This window comes from Balaenoptera physalus, assembly GCF_965194825.1.
Source record: "Balaenoptera physalus genome assembly, chromosome: 6".
Classification (NCBI taxonomy): Eukaryota; Metazoa; Chordata; class Mammalia; order Artiodactyla; family Balaenopteridae; genus Balaenoptera; species Balaenoptera physalus.
The window spans coordinates 101,181,461-101,206,433 of NC_138885.1; the positions used below are offsets into that span (position 1 = coordinate 101,181,461).

A 24,973-nucleotide genomic window follows, 5' to 3' on the forward strand; every position below is an offset into this window, starting at 1 on the left:
GATTTCCCTTTCTCTTCTTTGTTCGCACAGCTCCTGGGGTTCAGCTTTGGATTTGGCCCCGCCTCTGCGTGTAGGTCACCTGAGGGCGTCTGTTCATCGCTCAGAGAGGACGGGGTTAAAGTAGCAGCTGATTAGGGCGCTCTGGCTCACTCAGGCCGGGGGAAGGGAGGGGTATGGAATGAGGGGTGAACCTGCGGCAGCTGAGGCCAGCGTGACGTTGCAACAGCCTAAGGCACGCCATGTGTTCTCCCAGGGAAGTTGTCCCTGCATTACGGGACCCTGGCAGTGGCAGGCTGCACAGGCTCCCGGGAGGGGAGGTGTGGATAGTGACCTGTGCTTGCACACAGGCTTCTTGGTGGTGGCAGGAGCAGCTAGTGTTTCATGCCCGTCTCTGGTGTCCACGCTGATAGCCGTGGCTCATGCCCGTCTCTGGAGCTTGTTTAGGCAGTGCTCTGAATCTCCTCTCCTCGCACACCCCAAAACAATGGTCTCTTGCCTCTTAGGCAGTTCCAGAGTTTTTCCCGGATTCCCTCCCGGCTAGCTGTTGCACACTAGCCCTCTTCAGGCTGTGTTCTTGTGGCCAACCCCTGTCCTCTCCCTGGGATCTGACTTCCAAAGCCCGAGCCTCACCTCCCAGCCCCCACCCGCCCTGGCGGGTGAGCAGACAAGCCTCTCGGGCTGGTGAGTGCTGGTCGGCACCGATCCTCTGTGTGGGAATCTCTCCACTTTGCCCTCTGCACCCCTGTTGCTGCGCTCTCCTCTGTGGCTCTGAAGCTTCCCACCCACCATCCCCCGTCTCCGCCCGCGAAGGGCCTTCCTAGTGTGTGGAAACTTTTCCTCCTTCATGGCTCCCTCCCACTGGTGCAGGTCCCGTCCCTATTCTTTTGTCTCTATTTTTTCATTTTTCTTTTGCCCTACCCAGGTACGTGGGAAGTTTCTTGTCTTTTGGGAACTCTGAGGTCTTCTGCCAGCGTTCAGTAGGTGTTCTGTAGGAGTTGTTCCACATGTAGATATATTTCTGATGTATTTGTGGGGAGGAAGGTGATCTCCACGTCTTACTCCTCCACCATCTTGAATAACTTGGGGATGTTCCTTTAGTCTTCTGGTATATGAGGTTAGGCTTAGCTTTTTTAGTGAAACTTTCCAATAATCCTGCCATCAGAATCTAGGCAGGCCTCTTTGGCTAGTTGTACATTGGACAGAATTCTGAAGGTCTTACTTTGTTCTAGAATGTGAAGGTAGCAGGATGCTTTGTAACAGCAGCAACATAAAGGAAAACTATCCTGGGATTTCAAATGTGCTTAAGCTTTTTATATCAGGATAAATGACCTCAAGAACTCAGATTTTTCCAAATCTCTCAGAGCTCCTTGTGTCATGGACTCTGCTTCCTTTTATAACTGATTAAGTTGCTGAACCACTCTTGTAAGAGTAATGAATGAGGAGCTCTTGGTTCCAGCAGTCAGCACTCTCTCTTTGCATGAGTACTTCTGTCTCTGGTTGGATACAGGAATTCCTATATGTGACATGCAGAACCTCCCTGCAAGGGAACATGTTTCCTTCTGACCATAATATCTACCCTTGCAGTCTAGGGCAAAAGAAAAGCACATAAAAGAAATCTCTCTGGTCTCTTTGCAGTACCATGTAATTTTAGGGCCTGCACTTCTCAGCAGGTAGGTCATTAGATTGCTATAGAGTTTGGACTGCAGTTTTGGTGCTGAAGCAACTAGACTGAAAGGATTCCATTTAGCCCTCAAAATAAAACCAGAGTATATGATTGTAGGTAGATAGATGCATTTGGCAGAAAGATAATCCTGTAAGATTATTTGTTCTTTTCCCTGCTATCCTGTTGTGAATATTTAGTACATTTGGTACAAATATTACTTTGTTAATAGAAGCCTAAGAATGGCTTCTATGATTAGTATTTATTACTATTATTATTATCAGTGGAGATGTAGTTCTTTGTAAAGAGAAATGAAAGAAATCTAAATTTAAGGTGCTGTATCTTTTTTGTTGGTTTGTTTTTAAACTAAGGAATGTTCTTTAGCACTATATCATTGTCCTTTTTATCTAGGTGAAGGATGCCACCTGGAAGATAGCAAAGGCTTTTGCCATCTCTGGCCCATTCAACGTCCAGTTTCTTGTCAAAGGAAACGAGGTCTTGGTAAGAAATGCCAAGGTGTTTGAGAGGACACCACTGCTGTGTTAGGTCGTGTTGGTTTGTGTCCCTCTGGTACTCTTCTCTGTGAACACTGCCACAGAGCAGCTGAGACCCCTGCAGCTGATTGTGTCTGAGTATGGGAGTTGCACAACATATAATGCCTGCCTTGTTTGAAGGCACTGGCTCTTGGTGGCACTGATATGTCAGTCACAGCTTTGAAAAGCACTCTGATCCACTGGAAAGAAGATCACTGACTGCCATCTTCAGTACACTATAGATGGATGCAGTAACTATCATTAAGTAATCTGTCCAGGTTACTGTAGAATAGTCATAAATTACATGTACTGAAGTTTACTCCTTTCTCAGAGAAGAAAGCTGTTTTGGATACCATTTACCAAAAAAATAAAAAATGTTAAGTCAACTAGGTTAGTCTTAGTTAATTTAGTTTATTTAATGTAACTAATCAGTGACCAATATTGATTCCTCACCTACTATGCAAAGTCATAAGGTGGCTACAAAGACGTATAGAGCCTAGTCTCTGCTCTCAAAGATCCGCGATTTAGTGAGAACTGGGAAGAAGATGAATTTATAGATAACTATAACATAAGTTAGAATATAATAGCTGCTAGAAGGAATGTACAAATAAAGTGGTATCGGAGGCACAGAACAGAGAGAGCCTATCTATTAGTGTGTGTGTGTGTGTGTGTGTGTGTGTGTGTGTGTGTGTGTGTGTGTGTGTCTGTATGTCTGTGTGCCTGCACATATGTGTATGAGCATGTATTTGACTGTCATATGCCTGATTTGGGGTGGATCATAAAAGATTTCAAGGATGATTTTGTAATTTGAGCTGAGTCTTAAAGAATAGCTGGAATTTTGACAAGCAAAGGAAGATAGAAAGGACAGTACACATACAATATCTATGGGTAAATTTGGCGCATTTTAGGAGATAGTGACTAGTTCAGTTTATCAATGACCAGCTGATGATGACTAGTTCAGTTTATTATTTTTCCAGGGAAATCATGGAGGGTAAACTTAGAAAGAAAGACTGGGGCCAGGAAGGTGGTACAAGATAACATAGAGGGGTATACTGAGGCAAGAGGATAGAAGTATTTCAAGGACTAGACATTAAACTCATGGCTAGTAGAAATCCACTGAAGGCTTTCTAGTAGGGCTGTGGCATTATCTGAACTCTGCATTAAAACAAATCTGTCAAGAGTGTGTGGGGATGGAACTGTTGAATGAGGATGGGAAAAAGTCAGAGTTCAAGGATACTGACTGAAAGGAAACCAGTTAGCAAAAGTCAAGCAGTGGGGAGAAAAGGAAGAGGCTGGCAAAGCAAGACTGGGCCCCAGTAACAGCTGGAACCAGAGTGGCCGGGAGCATATTAATATTGTCATTGTCTCTCACCATCCTTTCTCTTCTTCTGAATTTTGTTATCTCTCCAGGTGATTGAGTGTAACCTGAGAGCTTCTCGATCCTTCCCCTTTGTTTCCAAGACCCTTGGGGTAGACTTCATTGACGTGGCCACCAAGGTGATGATTGGAGAGAACATTGATGAGAAGCCCCTTCCAACATTGGAGCATCCCATAATTCCTGCTGACTATGTTGCAATTAAGGTAATATATTCAAAAATCTTAGTCATTTTTTAAGTTCCAAAGAAATGAAAGGAATAATTTTTCATCAAAAATAATCTTGATACATTCTGAACCTTGTAACTCAAGTGCTAGACTAGGGGTTTATGATGTTTGCTTTGACTAATGCAATGCAGTTGCTATACAGGCAACTTTATGTGTACTCTTGTGCATTTCAAAAATTAAAATAATATTTAGAATTACATAACTTCAAAACCAACTAGCTGAGTGACTTATAAACTACATTTGTGAAGCTGATGCATAATGCTGGCAGTTTAGTTGGTAGACAGAAATTCTGAACATATCTTCTTGGGATAAGGCTTCAGTTGTGCCAAGACTTCAGGAATGCATGAATCTTATAAAAGTTCTACCTTGTGGTGTTGGTTAAATGTTTACTGCCTTGGCTTAGTTCCTATTTTCTTTAGTGGCAGAATTTTTTCATAGTGTTACTGTGAGGGCAATGAAATTGATGGCATCTTTATGAAGAGTGACCAGGAAAATTTAAGGTTTGTTCACTAACTTCAAATACAGGCATGCCTTGGAGATACCGTGGGTTTGGTTCCAGACCACCACAATTTTTTTGGCTTCCCTGTGCATATAAAAGTTATATTCACACTGTACTGTCGTTTGTTAAGCGTGCAATAGCATTATGTCTAAAGAAACAATGTACATACCTTAATTAAAAGCTACTGTATTGGGCTTCCCTGGTGGCACAGTGGTTGAGAATCTGCCTGCCAATGCAGGGGACACGGGTTCAAGCCCTGGTCTGGGAAGATCCCACATGCCGCGGAGCGACTAAGCCCGTGAGCCACAATTGCTGAGCCTGCGCGTCTGGAGCCTGTGCTCCGCAACGGGAGAGGCCACGATAGTGAGAGGCCTGCGCACCGCGATGAAGAGTGGCCCCCACTTGCCGCAAGTAGAGAAAGCCCTCACACAGAAACGAAGACCCAACACAGCCATAAATAAATAAATAAATAAAATTTAAAAAAAATAAAAAAATAAAAAAGCTACTGTATTGCTGAAAAATACTCATCATCATCTGAGCCTTTGGTGAGTCATAATCTTTTTGCAATAGTAACATCAGTGGTCACCGATCACAGATCACCATAACAAATATAATAATAATGAAAAAATTTGAAATACTGTGAGAACTACCAAAATGTGACACAGAGACATGAAGTGAGTAAATGCTGTTGGAAAAAATGGTGCCAATAGACTTGCTCTATGTAGGGTTGCTACAAACCTTCAATTTGTAAAAATTGCAGTATCTGCGAAGTGCAATAAAGCAAAGCATCATAAAACAAGATATGCCCGTATATATGTACATTTTGAATAAGGACTTAATAATAAATCCATTGTGTTCCTCTAGCTGCCTCAGTATGCCCATGAACAGAGTATTTATAATAATGACCTTTAACTACCTCACTGGACAGTATGAGGATTAGTGACATATTATGTAAATATATTTGAATTTTTTAGATAAAGCATACAATAAAATTAATTTATATTGTATAATATATTTATGTGACATTTACATATTTTGGATGCCTTCAAAGTTTTCCATTCTTATGTGTACTAGTGACTTCAACCATAACTGTGTTACAGCTGAGACTCTGACTTCTGACTTTCACAGTGGAAGTTTTAAGTTGAAGCTATAAATCAAAAAATATTTGTTAATCTTATTTAAGTTAATAATTTAGGATGCCTTGGATTTTATAGTGCACTGGGATGGAATGTCACTTCTTATGTTGGGGGAGGGTAACATTTTATTCCTGGAAGCTGTGACACTACATAAATTGTTAAAGCTTTCAGTGGGAATATATGTACATAGGATTTTACTGTTTGAGACCAATAAGAAGAAGGCCCCGAAAAGTATTTTTCCACTGGAGATTCTATATATGAATTTCAAATTCATGTTTCTTTATTCTTAACCACAGGAATATACACACACACACGCATACACACACATATGTGTATGAAACAATTTCCAACTAATAACAATACTGAGGGGTAGATATGAATTTTTTGAAATGCACTGTATCTTTCAGTTTACTTCTTTCCTAGTTATCCTTGTGCATGAATCTTGACTTTTTTGTCAAATTACTTATTCACAGTCAATCTTAATATAGTCCTAGTGAGGTGGGTGGATATCAACAGATGAGATAGAGAGAGGCTAGAGGGCAGGAATATATTACTTGACTAGGATGACCCAGTGAAATGACCCCAAGCTAGAATTCCCATGATGACTTAGAGGGGTACCAGAATCAAAGAGGAATAGTCTAGGCTAGATAAATGGATATATGCAAGAAACAAGAATTTGATTCTTAGTGAATTGCATTGCTAAAATAAATGAAAAGGAAGCACTCCTATCTATGTTCTAGTTCATATGAAAGTTCTGGGCAAAAGTGTTCCCAAGCAGAATGTTTTTCAAAGCTTTTAAAGAGGTATCAACAGCAGTTTAATGTCTCAGAAGTCAGCTTGCAGACAGACATTTCTGGCAAGGTGGCTTGTTGCAAGTCCAAATTATCAGAACAAGAAGAGGAATGTTTCAGAAGCCTACCAAGGAAAAAGTGTGTTTGAACTCTGTGTTTGGGGAGACCAATGCCCAATATACTTCGTTTGAAATCACTCCAGTAAGAATATGTGTAAGCCAGATTAGAAACACTGGCCTAGACTGGTCACTGGGGCCCTATTTACAGAAATAATTTGTGATTATTTAACCCAATTTTTGGCCCAAAACTCAAGAAATTCCTGGAACAGAGGTTTAAAGCCACTTTTCAAGTCAGATGCTTGGACCAAAGAAATTTTTTACATGTCTACTGTAACCTAAATGAACCCTATGAGAGATGATTCACTAAATATTTTTATCCTCCTTTATTCCTTTCATACCCTTCTCTCACATATTTTTCCTACCCGTTATTTTTGACAGGCTCCAATGTTTTCTTGGCCCCGGTTGAGAGACGCTGACCCCATTCTGCGTTGTGAGATGGCTTCTACTGGAGAGGTAACTAATTAATGATCCATGAACACTTTCATTAAATCTACTTTGAAATCTATGGTTTTATGATCTGAATATAGTAAAGCAAGTTAGTAAGTAGTTAGCGGGATACTTCTTTTGCTATCAGAGTAGGTCTGAAAAGACTTAGGCATTTTGAGCTGCGGAAAAATCTTTGACTTTTGTAGCCCAGAGTCTAAATTCTCACTTATATTTCAACATGTGTCATTCATTTCCACATTACACATTGAGAACATCTTTCAAATATTTCTCTAGATGTCTAGGTAAATATCTCTCAGGTATTTTTATTTTAAGGTTCTCAAGTCTCTTTGTAACAGCACCTCTTGCTCCGTCTAACTTTCCTTGCTACTATGAAATTAGATCATTGTGATTTTACTAGCAATATGTAGAATGAATGTACAGCAGCAGAAAGATAGTGGGGCCAAAATATTGTGGGATCTGCAGATATATGCAAAATCCCAGAACCACTTTCAAAGCAACTTTAACCTCCTGGGGATTATCTAAAAACTATAGTGGGACTGGCCACTGGATGTCCCTCTTCACTTGTGTTGAGGACTCTGTCAGCTGAAGGTTTCTTTAAGAATTTGAAATGTGTTTCTTGTAGAAAGCTGTCAGATTCCAGAGAGTTCCCTACATGTTAGTGCCAGGACATTTTATGAATCACCTAGCCCTTGACAGACTTACTAGATACAGCCTTCCCATTCTCATCAGTGCACACGGGGGTGGCAACATCAGACTGGGAGACGTCATTGTTTCCTCTTGGTGTTGAGGAAAACCTGAAAGGGGAAAATACCTAATTGCAACATATACGTGATATTTTATATGGTTGCCTGGTTGCAAGCAAGATCTGTGATGAGAAGCCAAGTGAAACAGGAAAGGAGGCAGTGAGAAATAAATGGCTATCTTGTTCGTATTTGGACTGATGATTGCCTTTTCTTAGCTCCTTTGCTGCTTCTGTTAATTTAATAGATGAGAAAACCTAACTTGAAAACAAGGGACTTTCATTACATTTCTCTGCTGTTTAAGGAGCTACTCTGATATCCATCGTGATCCCTTGGTCACTCAGTAGCAGGGCTGTTTTCAGCCAGCCCAGGATTCAGATCAGGGAGAGATCTGTTTTCCTTCATGCTGTTTTCTCTAGTGTGGCAAATCTATTTTCAGTACTGTATCTATGTCCATTCTGCCTCCAGACATACATTATTGGAGTTGTTGAAATACAAAAATATGAGAGAATTAGAAATTCAGCTCCCCCTTTCTTGTATCTGTTTCAGAAGTACAGAGAGATAATTCTTCTTCCATAATTAGAGTCATATTTCCAAGTGTCACTAAGTACAATGTTACAAGTTCTGTTTTATAACTGAAATCATAATAATAATTCTAGGTTAGTGAAATCTCAGTTATGCTTCAGAGACGTTTTCAGTGTTAAAATGGCTTGTTGTGGGATTAAATAAACCTTTAGCTTTCCTAGTGGTGAGGTGGGAATGTTAGTCCTAATCTTTACTTACATATTTAACTACTTTTTATATTATTTGTAGAAAACTGCTGAAACCTCTTGTGGGTTGTATATACACTTATGATGGAATTGCCAAGGTTCTTTCAGTGTGGTTTGGGTTCTGTTAGCTTAGGGTGACATTACTAATTTGGTTAGCCAGTTCTTGACCAAAGAAAATGTTCACTATAGAGTAAAAAGTAGCATGTACTGGTGATCAACTGAAAATCATAGTCATGAGAACTTTCCTTTGACAGTAAGGGAGTCATTTGCTTAAAGAATGAATTTAGCCATCAGTGTTATTTACTCTAATGGTGGTTCTCTACCCGTGCCCAATGATGATGTGCGTGGCAGAATCTACTCCTATCATGCTCAGATATACCACTTGTTCTGTAGTTAGTGTGGGCATTTGACTTGTAGTTATAGTGTAGCACAGTTACCCTAGGGGGAGCCTCTGTATATCCCAACATTATATGTTAATTTGGAATTTTTTTTACTTTAGGCTATAGTATTCAGGACTAGTAGCAAGGTATTTTGGTTCATTTTATGAAAACAATAATAATAATAATAATAAAAGAACAAGTTCCTTTGAGATTTTCATAGGTTTATTGAATTTCTCTGAAGGCTTTCTCATACATATGAAATGAGTCCTAACTGATTCATCAGCAGTTATGCATTTGTGCTACTGAACCATGAATTCATGCCCTGTTGCATAGCATACATGACATATACCGTTATTTAAACGTTAAGTCATATTAACATTTGGTAACTCACCATATTGTGGGCCAGAAGCTGTAATTTGTATCCAAATATCTCACAGTAGAATCCAGTTACGTTGCTCCATGGAGTGTTGTTGGAGAAAGAATTGCTTATTTATTCATTATGCTTAATTAAAAACACAAGATACGTCTGCCCTAGCCAGACTTTTAATCCCTGGATTCAGATTACATGGTCCTTGGACAACTCAATAAAATCTAGCATAGGAGTCTCTGACTTTTCATTTGTGTTTGTTTTTTGGTAAGGTTGGGTGACTATCATATGCTTTCTTTTACTTTATTTTTTTCATTTATTCTAAACAGGTGGCTTGCTTTGGTGAAGGTATTCATACCGCTTTCCTAAAGGCAATGCTTTCCACAGGATTTAAGATACCCCAGAAAGGCATCTTGATTGGAATTCAGGTAAGTGGTGTGTGGTTGTATGCATGCCTGTGGGCACATGCTGGGAGTTGGTGGGGGAAATGACCTTAATGGTGGTATAGAAGAGGGGAGATTTGTTTAAAGTTCCACTAAAAAAACCCCAGCAACTTCCAGAAAGAATGGACATTTGTACTCTGTCTGTTCCGTGATTTTTGCCTTTTCTCATTGCAGCAGCCAACACAAATAAGTGAATAAACAACCAAAAAAAAAAGAAAGAAAGAAAAGAAAAAAATCTCTAGTGAAGGGGTATTTATCCTGAACGGGATTTAGGGTAACTTCAAAAGGATTCTATTCTACTCTTTGGTTACATCTTTTCTATATTTTTATTCTTAGTTCTACCTCCTTAGCCTCTGAACCTAGGCTTTCCATAAGGTTGGGTCTCAACTCTTTTTCTGAGTCTGTGTCTATGTCTATGTCTAGTTCTTTCTCTTGACTTTCCCCTTTGCCAGCTCATTCATGTCTGTGGTATCCACTCTCCATCTAAAACTACCAACTTTAAATCTTTATCCTCAGCCATCCCCTGTTTCCAACAATTTGCTGGATACCTCTATCTGGATGTCTCAAACACAACACATCCCAAACTGAAGTCAGTATTATCCCCTCCTGACCTCTGTTCCTTCCTTCCTTACTTTCATTCATTCACATTTCAATTTCTACTAAATGTCAAAGGTTCAAAGTTGAAGAAGACATGGGCATTATTTGAGAAATTTTCTTAGCCTGACACTCCAAGACAAATTGAAAGTTCTTAAAGGGAGGTGACTTAATGGGCTTAAGAAAGTCAGCACATCCCACAGTGTACTGTGGAAGTTCTTGAAATATTGTTACTTAGTAAACCGTCTAAGTCAAAGCAGGGTGAAGTAATTATATGTGAATATCTTCATACAGTGAGAAGGACATTATTGGTTTATTATTGCAAGTCAAATGTAAATCTTAGGGCAAAATGGGAGCCAGGAAACTCATATCACTCCTTGGAATATTATTGCAAGAATGTACAAACTGTTTGTTTATAAATTTCCTGAAAAATACTAGATGTTTCCCAACTGGTCATTCACTTTCATTTGAGGTTAGTAATTCTTGGCGCCTATAATAACAATAGATGGTTTTATATATCACCCCTGCCATACTTTTAATAAGTTCAAATCCTGCATGGTTACATACAAATCAATAAAAATATAATTAGAATAATACCAGGTATTTTCAAATCAGTGGGTAATTATTATAGATGCTGTCGCATTAGAGTGCCTTAATATCAGCAAATTAGACTCTGGAGACTGGATGGGTAGCGGCTTTGGAGAAGTTTCTGCAAAGACTAAATTGGGATTTTGCTTCATAAAGGTGCGATGGTGAACAGTTAGAACAGAAGCTAACAAGGTGAATTGCAATTGCGAAGCTTAATGGCAGTTCAGAGACACATCACACCATATGAGAGACTCATCACATTATAATGGGTATTAAGTATTATTAAGTCACAAGTATAAGAGTATTTCTCCAACTCCTAGTTATGGCTTAAAGTTTAATGTGAGACCTGGGGGCATTCAGAGGAGACCATGCCCTTAGTCCCCGTCCTCACAACTAATCATAACAGTGCTAACATTTTAAAATACCACTTTAAGAAGGCAGTGATGTATAAAATTGTGCCTTGTTTGGTTCCAGTGCTGCAGGGAAATGTAAAGCAAAAATTAATTTGATCCCCATGAAGTACTAGTGTGATTTTGGCGTCAGTGAACAGAATTTTTGCTTTGTAGCGAAAAAAGGGGGTTTGTAGGGGAAAAAAAGTTTTCTTAAAGCAATGAGGTTTCGTCCATTGAAGTTTTACCTTTCGGTGTATTCTTTTTTAAAGAAATCAATGTTCCAGCAGCTACATGAATTTTTGCAAAGAACTTTCTCCCTGTGCATGCATGCATAATGTAAGGAATTTAAATATATATGTATTTTAATTGCAGAATTTAAAAATTATATTTAAAGAAATATTTAATAATAAAATTATATTTAATAAAATATTTGCAGCTATGGTAAAATTGATCATTAAGACTCTAAGCCTCTAGAGATACGCAAAAATCATTTTCTAACCGACTTTATATGGGAGGCAAAGAAAAGCTGCCATCACCAACAGTCAGTGTATAATCTCTTCATTATTATATGGAGGATTTTCATGTATAGTGATTTCTTTACAAAGGATAGTCATAAATTTAACTGAACAATATGACAGAATATACTAACCCTAGAGTTAATAGCTAAAACTCACTGGACATCTTCTTAGGCAGAATGGGACCAAATCTACCTAAGCTTCATATTAACTGTGGATAAAGTAATTATATTTCCATATTTCAGGATACATTATGCTTAAAAAAAACACATTTTATTTAACGTGATTCCACTTGGACAGAAGAATTCATATAAATTCATCCAAATACATAAAGTCAGAACTGAAAAGGACCTAAAATAGTACTGCTAATATATAAACGGGGTTAAGGCCAGTAAATACAAGAGAAGGCATTTCATTGAGTTATGTAATGAAGCACTAAGAAAGAAAGTCCACCATTGCATTTTGATTTCCTGAGATAATCATTCATTTAGCATGATGTTATGTAGACTTCAATCACAGAAGAGCCCTGGTAGCCAGCACTGTTGCAGTTAATTTGCTTTATTATTCATTCATGTATAAATGGGGAGATTGGTCAACATCTATACCATTTATTTGAAGTAAAGGTCTTCTTTTCTCATCATTGCCCCAACCTGACCCAGCTACCTGCTATGAGTAGAAAGATTTAATGGAAGAAACCTTACCTCTAACTTTTCACAGCAGGTTGCAAGAGAAAATTGGGGGAAAAGAGAAATATGGAGGAAGGGCAAAGGGACGCTGAGCCGGGAAACATTTTTTCTTATTGTTGGTAGTTTAACACATATTTCAAATTTTAATTTATCACTAGCAAGTATCAACCACGTCTCAACATTTAGTAAATAGATCGTGTGTGTGTGTGTGTGTGTGTGTGTGTGCATGTGTACACGCTCATTGGTTATATTTCAGTGTTCCTAATTTTTCTTTCTTTTCTCTTTCCTACCCTACTCCTTCATACACAGAGAACCTCTGTTTCTGCCTTCTCAAAGTTAATCCTATGGTCAAATTACTTGGGAAGTTTGAAATATTCATAACATCAATGTTGCGTAACTAGGACTTAGGGAAAAAAAAATCAAGATTTAGATTTTGTCAAAGGATCCTTGTCAACTATTATATGTACTGTGTCTCTACCAAGACCCTTTCCATAAGCATAGATCCTAATATAAGAAAGGCGTAATGTAGGTTTATGTGGCAACAACATCGTCTTTGATTTTCCTGCAATATTTCCATCAGGGTTTATTTTTAGTTGCTATGAGTAGGCAATCTGCCTTGTTTTGAAGTTTTCTGGAACGCCCTTTAACAATAAATGATTTACTCTAGAGTAGATCAAGAGCCCTCACTGTTTTTTCCCCTCTGATTGGGCTATTCAGTGATGCTTGTGAAGAGCACCATCCCGACATCTGCGCTTCAGCACTGCTCAGAAACACAAAGCAAGCATTTTATTTGAAAAAGACAACTCCAAGTGACATGAATAACCTTTTATCTTCTGTACAGAATCATTAGGAACAACCATAGCATTGTCAATCCAGACGTCCCTGTAGAGTCCACAGGCATGACGCAGCCTCAACTTGGCTTCTGGTTCTGTAGCCAGAAGTTGGATTAATGTGAAAATGATAATTAGAGGAAATATTTGTTTTTCTCATTTTTAAAAGACTTTCTTCCTTATAAATGTTTTCCAGGAAATAAATCAGCTTGTACTTTTCACCTTTAGTAACAAATGGTTTCTTACCCAGGTATTTTCAATCAGCTATTAAATCTGGGGCTACTCAGATGCAAGCTGACAGCTGTAATTTCTTTTTGTAGAGAGCCTATTTTATGTGCCACAAGTGTTCAATACATGTTTGATAGAAGTTTATAATGTGACTATGAAAGCCAACACCCCAGACCAGAAGGCAGAGTAGTTCCCTGGCTGGAAACTGCCAATACTGTCATGTCGGATATTTATCTTCTCCACCTGGGAGACAACACTGAAACAGCTGCATAATGAGGTTCTGACCGGTGTCTGCAGGTCTTAGAGGATTTGCTGACTTATTTTACTTTAAAATGGCAAAGAAAAAAAATTACATTCTAGTACTCCTCCTTCAACCTTTTCCATAGTGACTTTGGCCAAGGTTAATGCGTCTTCACCTCAAATTACAAAATGAGTGAAGAGTGGTCCTCCTAGCCCCTCTTCCCTCCTATTCCTAAATGTAAGTGTGCATCAGAATCACCTGGAGGGTTTGTTAAAATGCAGATTCCTAGGATAAACTCCCAGAATTCCTGATTCCATAGATCTGGGGTGGGGCCCAAATTTTCGTAATTTAAACAAACCCAGGTGATGCTGATTCCCTAGGGACCACATTTTGAGAACTACTATACTTGTGAAATAGTATTTTAGGAAACTGGTTCAATGTTATGTTATCACATGGTGACCATATATTATCACTGACTTTTTGCTAGGGGAAAATGTTAGAGATTGAGAATAGTTCATTCAGTACATGATTAATGTATCAATTGGTCAATAAGTGTTTTTTGGTCACCTTTATGGTGAGCTTCCTAATGTACTTTGGTGCTTCCTTAAGTCTGTTCTTTGTTTAGCAGGAGGCCACTATATAATGCTCCATATTAGGGGGGCTTGACAAAATTCAGAGGTTCATTTAGAATATTTCACATATATTTGCTATATTCAAAGCAACTAAAACATGAAGAAAACCTAAAATGCCATTTCAGTCAGTCCCTTGCTTTCAAAGCAGAATCAAACTTGAATAAATGATTATCCAAATTTTCTGCCTAACCTATTCTTAAAGAGACTGCCACATAGCTCATTAAATTGCCCTGATGTCATTGGCTTACTCTCTGATTTTATACTTTTTTTTTTTTTTTTTTATGTCTAGCCTTGAGCTTCTTGCATCTAAGTCCATTTCTTCCTGTTGGGTCCTAAGTGGGAATAAAAAGCTACTATCTTGGGCATGGTTAAAATCTGTGTTCTAGAAGGCTGCCATGAATAATCCCTGAGCCTGCCTTAGCTGAGATTCATCCATTTGCATTTATCTTTTCTATTTGCCAATAGTTTCCTCTCATAAAACTGCAGTTCTGGGATTGAGAGGGCCAGAACCTGAAAGAATTTTATATTTGAACATAGTCTTCGGGTCTTTTCCTAGGATTTAGATCTTTTCTCAAAAAAACCTCTGCAAGTAACTATTAGGAGGTTTTGTGTATTAAACATTATCAAAATTGTGCAAGGCTCTTGATATATTTTATCACGATTCTTAGTTTCTCTGGAACTCTGAAATAAGACCATATCCATGATTTTTTTCAACCATTACTAATATGGTTTCTAATAGATTATAAAACATTTTCTAAAGTAACCAAATTATGTCATCTGTTTACAAACTTTTTATAAATGAAAACAGCCAAAAATCTTCTAACTTGAAGCAGAATGGATATGTTTTTAACTTTGTATAATTTTGCATACTTTGTTTAGCTAGGTTACTCAGACACTCATGTTAATGAGGTCAAGGTCAGAAGTTGAACATTGGGTAGGCCACTGAGCTTTGCTCTCTTTTACCCTGACCACTGTCTTGCAAATACTGGCTTTTGGTCACAGGAAGGAGGTATGTTCAGAACTGAGGAACCCTGATGGCAATAGACAGTCCAGGGAATGCAGGCCAGAAACTGGGTGAGCCCAGCTGGGGCTCTCTGAAGAGCACAGCAATGGACTCTAAGCAAATATCTAAACAGTGAGATTGAATGTTAAGTAAGCCTGTCGGGAAGGACAATATATGTGAGAAGAAAATTTGTTTGTGTTGTAAGTGTGACAGCCAGTAGAGGAACCCAGGCTTGGGAGCTAGGGTGCAGGGTCAGGAATCTAGTCTCTGGGAGGCTGAAAAAGCAATTATTTTTAATAATAGTAATAATAATATTTAATGAGAACTATTAATGAGCCAGTAATCGTGCTAAGTTACTGTACTAACACTTACATAGGACTTATTCACTGAATACCCACAGTGACCCTATGATGTGGATACAGTTACTATTCCCATTTAACAGATGAGGAAAGTACATCATAGAGAGGTTAAGTAAGTCGCCCAGGGTTACACCGTTTATTGTGGAGCCCCCAAGAAGCAGATACATTAATATCCTTACTGCTGTTTTATAAATGAGGAAATGGAGGTTCAAAGACGTTAACTTTTCATACACATGAATAGTAAGACAGGATTTGAAATGCAGCTTAGTGACTCCAGAGCCCATTCTTTTACTCTTTGCCAAACTGAGTTCCAAATGATTGACTTATTGTAGGGAACGGTGCGTGAACTGCTAGGACAGGGCCTAGTTATTGAAGTGCAGTCCAAAGTTAGAATTCAGCAATTAGCACGGGTTGAACAGCAAAACATCCAACAAGGCTGACTTGGTGCTGAGCGCCTAATCCAGGTGACTTTAAATTCTCCCTGACCAGGAAAAGGGTTCATCCAGAACTGGGGTGAATCTGATTCTACAGGCAGAGACTAAGTGGATTAAATAGGGGGTGAAGGAATTTGAGGGGTAAGAAGTAAGAAAGTAGAAAGCAAGACAACGTGGATGGAATTTCATCTATATCGGAAAATAAGTAAGAGCTTATACTCACTAAAGGAGAATAAAAGGATAAAACTTGTCATCTTTGAATATAAAGCACCTGGCAACACATGGCATTGCCTTTTATGACATGAGAGAATGCCATATTGCATGACTAAATGAATAGCATGTGTATCTGGAAAGTGAATTCAGTTAAATTCCTTTAATTTCAGCAATCATTCCGTCCACAATTCCTTGGTGTGGCTGAACAGTTACACAATGAAGGCTTCAAGGTATGTGATATTATTTTTTTAAGTCGTTTTCTGTCAGCATTCTATCTGCAAAAAAGAATACTGAAGAATATTAGCGAATAAAAGAGCGCAAAATACAGCCTCTCCACTTGAAAGATATCTAACTTGATAGTTTCAAAACGTCAATGGAATAAACTAATTAGAAAGACTAGCTTTAAGTTTTAACACAATTACCACAAACTCAATAAAATTTGCTGGCTAAAAACTTAGAGAGTTTTGCATACACAGAACTGGGATAAAGTTTCAATGTATTTCCATATATTTTCCATTTTTCCTTTTCCTGTTTCCATATGAAGTCATAGTTCCCAGGTGTTACAGTTACAGGCAAAAATTCTTTGCCATGAATATCTCCACACAAAGCCTGGTTCTGTAAAACAGAATGAGTCCCAAGGCTCATTGGACCTGTGGTCATGAGGGTTTGTTGGCCTAATAACAATGAATTTTCAGCCATCAATAACTCTTTATTTTTCTCCTCTACAAAAGCAGTTACAATTGAGGTTATTAAACTTTTTCTTACTGCAAATATTTTAAAAATATTTAAAGTGCCCATGACTCTAGATGCTGAGTCTAAATCTCTATTTCTGACATCATTTTGCATCTCATATTCACCAGTTTTTTCTGCTCTATGTTTTAAATGACACGTGTGTCCCAGTGGGCGTCTTTGTTCTATGAAAACTTTCCCTGTGATACAGTAACCGACTTTTCCATCTTAAATGCAGCTCTTTGCCACGGAAGCCACATCAGACTGGCTCAATGCCAACAATGTCCCTGCAACCCCAGTGGCGTGGCCGTCTCAAGAAGGACAGAATCCCAGCCTCTCTTCCATCAGAAAGTAAGAACTGGGCAGAGTATTCTGAGATAGCAAAACAGATGAAGGATTAACTTTGGGAACTAGTGTGATGTAAATATATCACCTTACCCTATTGCAAGTCTTCTAAAAGTCTTCTTAGTCATCCAATTTAAAATGATGAAATTTGTGAACGATAGTAAAGCTTCCTTCTCATGAACTTTGCTATTACTACAAAACACATAATTCCATATATATGTACATGGTGATATGTAGCATCTCTCAAAATGTCTCCTAGTAAGTATCCATTCCTTGACTGACACCAAGATCTCAGTGATGAGAATCATGGGCATGAAGAATGTAATGTAGCACTCTGTATTTTATGTCAAACTTATATTGTGTATATCAAGAATGCTCAGCTGAATTTCACTGAGGTTGTACATCAATGAATCAGTCAATTTACTGAGGACTTGCAGCATGCAGGACACTAGGGGGAGTGCTATGGTAATGTCATCTATTGTATCACCTAATTTGCCATTCTTTGATCAGGTTGGTTATTATGCCTTAGGCTATGTCATCATTAGGGTTTTTGGGTTTTTTTTAACATCTTTATTGGCGTATAATTGCTTTACAGTGGTGTGTTAGTTTCTGCTGTATAACAGAGTGAATCAGCTATACGTATACATATATCACCATATCTCCTCCCTCTGCGCCTCCCTAACAGCCTCCCTATCCCACCCCTCTAGGTGGTCACAAAGCGCCCAGCTGATCTCCCTGTGCTATGCAGCTGCTTCCCACTAGCTATCTATTTTACATTTGGTAGTATATATAAGTCCATGCCACTCTCTCACTTCGTCCCAGCTTACCCTTCCCCCTCCCCGCGTCCTCAAGTCCATTCTCTACATCTGTGTCTTTATTCCTGTCCTACCCCTAGGTTCTTCAGAACCATTTTTGTTTTTTTTCCTTAGATTCCATATATATGTGTTAACATATGGTACTTATTTTTCTCTTTCTGACTTACTTCACTCTGTATGACAGATTCTAGGTCTATCCACCTCACTACAAATAACTCAATTTCTTTTCTTTTTATGGCTGAGTAATATTCCATTGTATGTATGTGCCACATCTTCTATATCCATTCATCTGTCGATGGACACTTAGGTTGCTTCCATGTCCTGGCTATTGTAAATAGAGCTGCAATGAACATTTTGGTACATGACTCTTTTTGAATTATGGTTTTCTCGGGTATATGCCCAGTAGTGGGATTGCTGGGTCATATGGTAGTTCTATTTTTAGGTTTTTAAGGAACTTCCATCCTGTTCTCCACAGTGGCTGTATCAATTTACATTCCCACCAATAGCGCAAGAGGGTTCCCTTTTCTCCACACCCTGTCCAGCACTTATTGTTTGTAGATTTTTTGATGATGGCTATTCTGACTGGTGTGAGGTGATATCTCACTGTAGTTTTGATTTGCATTTCTCTAATGATTAGTGATGTTGAGCATTCTTTCATGTGCTTGTTGGCAATCTGTATATTTTCTTTGGAGAAATGTCTATTTAGGTCTTCTGCCCATTTTTGGATTGGGTTGTTTGTTTTTGATATTGAGCTGCATGAGCTGATTGTAAATTTTGGAGATTAATCCTTTGTCAGTTGCTTCATTTGCAAATATTTTCTCCCATTCTGAGGGTTGTCTTTTCGTCTTGTTTATGGTTTCCTTTGCTGTGCAAAAGCTTTTAAGTTTCATTAGGTCCCACTTGTTTATTTTTGTTTTTATTTCCATTTCTCTAGGAGGTGGGTCAAAAAGTATCTTGCTGTGATTTATGTCATAGAGTGTTCTGCCTATGTTTTCCTCTAAGAGTTTATAGTGTCTGGCCTTACATTTAGGTCTTTAATCCATTTTGAGTTTATTTTTGTGTATGGTGTTAGGGAGTGTTCTAATTTCATTCTTTTACATGTAGCTGTCCAGTTTTCCCAGCACCACTTATTGAAGAGGCTGTCTTTTCTCCATTGTATATTCTTCCCTCCTTTATCAAAGGTACGCTGACCATAGGTGTGTGGGTTTATCTCTGGGCTTTCTATCCTGTCCCATTGATCTATATTTCTGTTTTTGTGCCAGTACCATACTATCTTGATTACTGTAGCTTTGTAGTATAGTCTGAAGCCAGGGAGCCTGATTCCTCCAGCACCGTGTTTCTTTCTCAAGATTGCTTTGGCTATTCGCGGGTCTTTGTTTTTCTGTACAAATTGTGAAATTTTTTGTTCTAGTTCTGTGAAAAATGCCATTGGTAGTTTGATAGGGATTGCATTGAATCTGTAGATTGCTTTGGGTAGTATAGTCATTTTCACAATGTTGATTCTTCCAATCCAAGAACATGGTATATCTCTCCATCTGTTTATATCATCTTTAATTTCTTTCATCAGTGTCATAGTTTTCTGCATACAGGTCTTTTGTCTACTTAGGTAGGTTTATTCCTAGGTATTTTATACTTTTTGTTGCAGTGGTAAATGGGAGTGTTTCCTTAATTTTTCTTTCAGATTTTTCATCATTAGTGTATAGGAATGCAAGAGATTTCTGTAGTTTAATTTTGAATCCTGCTACTTTACCAAATTTGTTGATTAGCTCTAGTAGTTTTCTGGTAGCATCTTTAGGATTCTCTACATCACTAGGTTTTGTAAGACATTTATTTCAGCACACTATGTGAGCCTTCAGGAACACCATTACGTCAACACTTATGGAGCTTTGTGGCACAGGTACATGGGAGATAATTCTCAGGTGCTACTGGATGTTACAGCCTACTGAATGGCTAAGTCATACCAAATTCTATGTGATATACTATTTGATAAGGCTCTTAAGAAAGTAACCTAAAATTATTATCACATTAATAAAAGAAGGGCACATTGTTCTGACCTTAGTAGACTTCTAATGATGCTATATGCCCTCCTTAGGGCTTTGTAAAACAATACTTCATGCTTTTGACATTTTGATTAAATGTCTCCTAGTGTGTGTAGCCCAGCAACAGAATGTGAAATGTTTTCATTTAAAATCAGGCGACCTGTATTTCCACACCGTCAGCTGAGGCACTGGGAAACAGGCAATGAAGTAAAGTTGATCTGAGGGGGTAGCATGGGGGCCGAATGGCCTTCAGTGCTGGAGGAACCACCTCCTGTAAAATAAATAATTGTCTATCAAATTACCAATTCTTGCTATGGATAGATAGCATTTTAAAGAGAAACAAATATTTCCATTTGATTAGTTAGGCATTCACTAGAATTCTTTCAAGAACACAACAAAAATTTATAACCCCCAAATGTGTGCAATTTGTACATCTGCTTAAGAATAAAGGAGGGTAGGTGTCAATCACCTGAGTATGGCATGGACTTGAATGGTTAAGACAGTAATTTACATTAGTATTTTAAAAAACTAATTATAAAATATACATAGTCTCCTGTAAACTTGTGTTTATTTGGTTTATTCCTCCAGGTTGATTAGAGACGGCAGCATTGACCTGGTGATTAACCTCCCCAATAACAACACTAAATTTGTCCATGATAATTATGTGATTCGGAGGACAGCTGTTGACAGTGGAATTGCTCTCCTCACTAATTTCCAGGTATGTTATTTTTCTCAAAGATAGCCTGCCTGAGGGTTTTTATTTCTGTGCCTCCCTTAAGAGTGCACATCTCTCTTCTCCCTTTCTTGTAACTTTCAGAATGGAGAAGAATTTCTAAATAGAATCTAAAATAATGGTCTATTTTGGTAGGTCATGGCCTATCTGAGACAGTTGGTGATCAAGGAGTTGAGATAATCAGAAACCATGGATAGCCATGGTTCTCTCATTACCCATACAATTATCCTTTAAATAACATGTGGTGTGGCATGGAATAAAGATACACAATTTTATTCCATCGTGTCTAACTGAAAGCCACCACATAAAAGCAACAGGTTAATGATCATTGAAGATCCAGATACAGTGCAAGCACTTGTCCAATTCACAGGAAGTGATTGCAGGAGGTATGTTCCCTTCTACTTGGACATGACCCATCAAATTTATCACAGGGAGAAGAAATGTTTGTCAAGACTCATTAACTTTCTGCCCATTGTATTTTTTTCCACCTCAGTCAGTTTTAATCCCCATGGGGGGTGGGGGGAAATAAGCTTATTCATGTTGAGGTCTGAGATACAGGAGAAAGTCCCCATTAAATAAAAATGTTTGTGTCTTCCATCTCCTGCCCCTTTGAAAATTGGGTACAGAAACTGTGACTTTTTGCTTCTGCTTCATTAAACATTTGCTTTCATTTCATATGCGTTGCTAAGATTTCTACCCTTATATTTTCAGGTGACCAAACTTTTTGCGGAAGCTGTGAAGAAATCTCGCAATGTGGACGCCAAGAGTCTCTTCCACTACAGGCAGTATGGTGCTGGGAAAGCGGCATAGAGAAACGGATACCCCATCTCCATTCTTAAATCAACCTAAGCCACATTTTTATCTAAAGGAACTGATTCGCAACTTTCTTTCCCAGAGACGAATATTGATATCAAGCTTTATTTCAGTTTACTTAGTTATGCCTTAATATTCTCTTCTTTCACAATTAAATTGTTGTCAGTCACTTTTTAAAAACCTTACTTAGAGAGTCCTTCCTGAGTAACTGTTCTTCACGAGAATTCCTTCATTTACTAATGCCTTATTTTTGGTGGGCTAAGCTTACCTACATGCTTCTTTGCAGCTAACATTTTATGGTGCTGATTAACGATGATCAAGGTCGAAAAAGTTGCTGCTCTATCTTCTGAACTCTTTCTATATATACTTTACGGACACTATTGTCATTGTTTTTAAATACTATCTGCCATACTCAGGACACTTTAACAAAGGCAGAATACTATAAAAATGGTTAAAATGAAATATGGATTTAATTTATGAACTCCTCCATCATGATGTTTGTGTATTGCTTCTTTTTAATGATCATTCTCTCTGGCTTAACAGGAATATCCTTATCCCCTCCCACAGTGCTGAATTTGAGAAGTGTGACAGAGGTCTTTAAAGTATGGATTTCTTTAAAGGACACTGGTTTGCAGTTTTGTGTTTTGTAGTATGTCAGCAGATGGTGGATGCCGCTGAGGTGGTTTATTTTTGTTTTTCTTTGGATTTTTAACCTGAGCCAAGTGAAATCTTCAGATTTATGCCATCTCTGCCACCCCCCCTTCTTCCTGCCAACTTTGGAATAACTTGGAAGTTATGTTCATTCCCTTCAGATTATAGATTCTGTTGATCTACTGAGTCCCACGCTGCGATGAGAGTTTTACACATTTTGAGCACAAGGTCCTTGTTCCTTCTACATATAAGAAAAGACCTTCCTACAGGCAGCCTTTGTCACTTTTAAACTTTTTATGTTATTACAAGCGCTCTAATTGTGAACTTTTAAATAAAATACTATCAACAGACAAGACAGTTGTATTCTTGCTATTATGTGTTCATTTATTTTTACATTGTTACACAAAATCTGCTCATTTCTCTGATGAAACAGGGTTTTGGGCCAAGATTATATCTTTTTTTCTTTTTCTATTCAAAGCACTATAGGGTATGAACAAATTAATATTAAAATTAATGAAGCTTAAACTGTTACATTTCTCTTTTTTTTTCTCCCCCCATCCCTTGCTTATAAATCTCATTAAAAATTTACTATATTTTTATGTAGTTATATACTACCCTTGATCTGGATCCTTTCAAACATACAGCTATAATCACACACTGACTAATGATTGCCACACATATATAATAAACTAAACTTTTAAAAAAACATCTTGCATAACACAGAGAAAAGCACTTGAACCCAGTCAGAGGCTGATCCGTATTGTCTGAAAGATAGTGCCAATGGCCGTGGTGATACCATATCCCAGAAATACCACCTAAAATGTGGCTTTGTGAAACTTCTAAGATAATGAGGACATAATAGCTTTTATCCTTTCCCTTGATATAGATCTACATGAAGGCTTTTAAAATTTATTTTCCCCTTTTTTCCCTCTTGTTATCATTGTGGTTGAGACCCTTCCTTACTTCTTCCCCATAATATTATATTAATATACTCCCTGATCATCGATTCATTCACCTAAAAATATTTAATGAGTTTCTTCAAGTTTTAGTGTAGAATATACTATGATCCCTCCTACACCTATTATTCTAGTACTTTTCTGATGCTGTATTACTTTGCACAATCACACCACCAGCACCACCATAAGTAACTAACATTATGGAGTATCTGCTCTTCCTCAGGTAGTTCTAAGTCCTTTACTCATGTTAACCCATCTAATCCTCAAAATATCCCTATGAGTAGGTGCTGTCATCTCCATATTATAAATAAAGAAACTGAAGCACCAGAAGTTAAGTAACATGCCCAGGGTCACACAAAATGCAGTTTCATTTCTTCAAATCTTGTATTTTTTTAAAGAAATTCTTCATTTTTATTATTTATTTTATTTATTTATGGCTGTGTTGGGTCTTGGTTTCCGCGCGAGGGCCCTCTCCAGTTGCGGCAAGCGGGGGCCATTCTTCATCGCGATGCTCAGGCCTCTCACTATTGTGGCTTCTCTTGTTGCGGAGCACAGGCTCCAAACGCGCAAGCTCAGTAATTGTGGCTCACGGGCCCAGCCGCTCCGCGGCATGTGGGATCCTCCCAGACCAGGGCTCGAACCCGTGTCCCCTGCATTGGCAGGCAGATTCTCAACCACTGCGCCACCAGGGAAGCCTATATCTTGCATTTTAATGAAGACAGACATGTTAAAAAAAAATCGTTTCTCACAGTGAAGAAAATACTTGCTTGCAGAGATAAGGAAAAGGCTTTTCTGGGGAGATGGTCTCAGGTGTTGTCTTGTACAGTGTGTTGTAGTTCTCCAGGTAGACTAGAGGATAAGCACATTCATTTGAGGAAATTACAAGCAGCCTCGTATAACTGGAGCTCAAGGCATGTGTGGAGAGAAAGAGCTATGGGGAGAGGTTGAGAATGAATTCTTAGTTATGCGTGTTTAAACCACATAGAAATTTTAAAACTTTTTATTTGGAAAGAATTTTGCACTTAAAAATTTGCAAAAATAAAAATAGTACACCCTTTACCCAGATTTACCTATTGGTAATATTTTACCCCATTTGATTCAATATTGCTTTCTCTATCTATCCTCTATCAATCATCTATCTATCTATCATCTGTCTATCTATCTAAACACACATATGTATATACACACTCAGAGGAAGAGAAAAATTACACTTTGACCAAAAGTAAGCAGACTGTTAGTCACCAATTTAGAAAAGTAACTCATAATTTGAAACAAACAGAGTTGCTTGCTGAAAGTACCAAAAGTTCAAAGTAATAGTTAAGTTTTGTACTATGGAAATTTTATAAACGTTCTCAATTTTTATATTAATTTGAAGAAGCTATTTGTAAAATACAATAAAATGAGTAGTAATAATTAATCAAGCAGTAGTGTTTCTAAATAATCCCTATATTTTTGTTCCTGAAATAAAGGGTTTTGGGGAAATGGAAGATGATACACTCTCTCCAAGGTGCTGAAAATGAAATTATATTAATTTTTGTTTTTGTTACCTTTGGGTTTTCTAATGTTCCAAACTTTAAGAAGAACTAAACACAAATAAATAATGCATTCAGTAGTTTGGTTGGAGGAGGGAAATGCAAGAAAATGAAAGCAGATTTGTGTTTAGATTTGGCAAGTCTTTGTCCTTTTGGAA

At 38.0% G+C, this 24,973-nt stretch overlaps 1 protein-coding gene and 1 long non-coding RNA gene across 2 annotated transcripts in view; both read left to right on the plus strand.

Moving 5' to 3' along the window:
• Window positions 1-22,680, plus strand: part of CPS1 (carbamoyl-phosphate synthase 1) — a 141,542-nt gene extending 118,862 nt beyond the window's left edge. Inside the window, exons 31-38 of the mRNA XM_082466953.1 lie at window positions 2,072-2,161; window positions 3,604-3,774; window positions 6,719-6,793; window positions 9,374-9,472; window positions 16,373-16,432; window positions 17,170-17,282; window positions 20,719-20,848; window positions 21,575-22,680. Coding sequence (XP_082323079.1) covers window positions 2,072-2,161; window positions 3,604-3,774; window positions 6,719-6,793; window positions 9,374-9,472; window positions 16,373-16,432; window positions 17,170-17,282; window positions 20,719-20,848; window positions 21,575-21,673 — 837 coding nt within the window. The 3' untranslated portion in view covers window positions 21,674-22,680. The remainder of the gene's footprint in view (window positions 1-2,071; window positions 2,162-3,603; window positions 3,775-6,718; window positions 6,794-9,373; window positions 9,473-16,372; window positions 16,433-17,169; window positions 17,283-20,718; window positions 20,849-21,574) is intronic.
• Window positions 1-24,973, plus strand: part of LOC309663438 — a 237,947-nt gene that overhangs the window by 151,114 nt on the left and 61,860 nt on the right. The window lies entirely within an intron of this gene.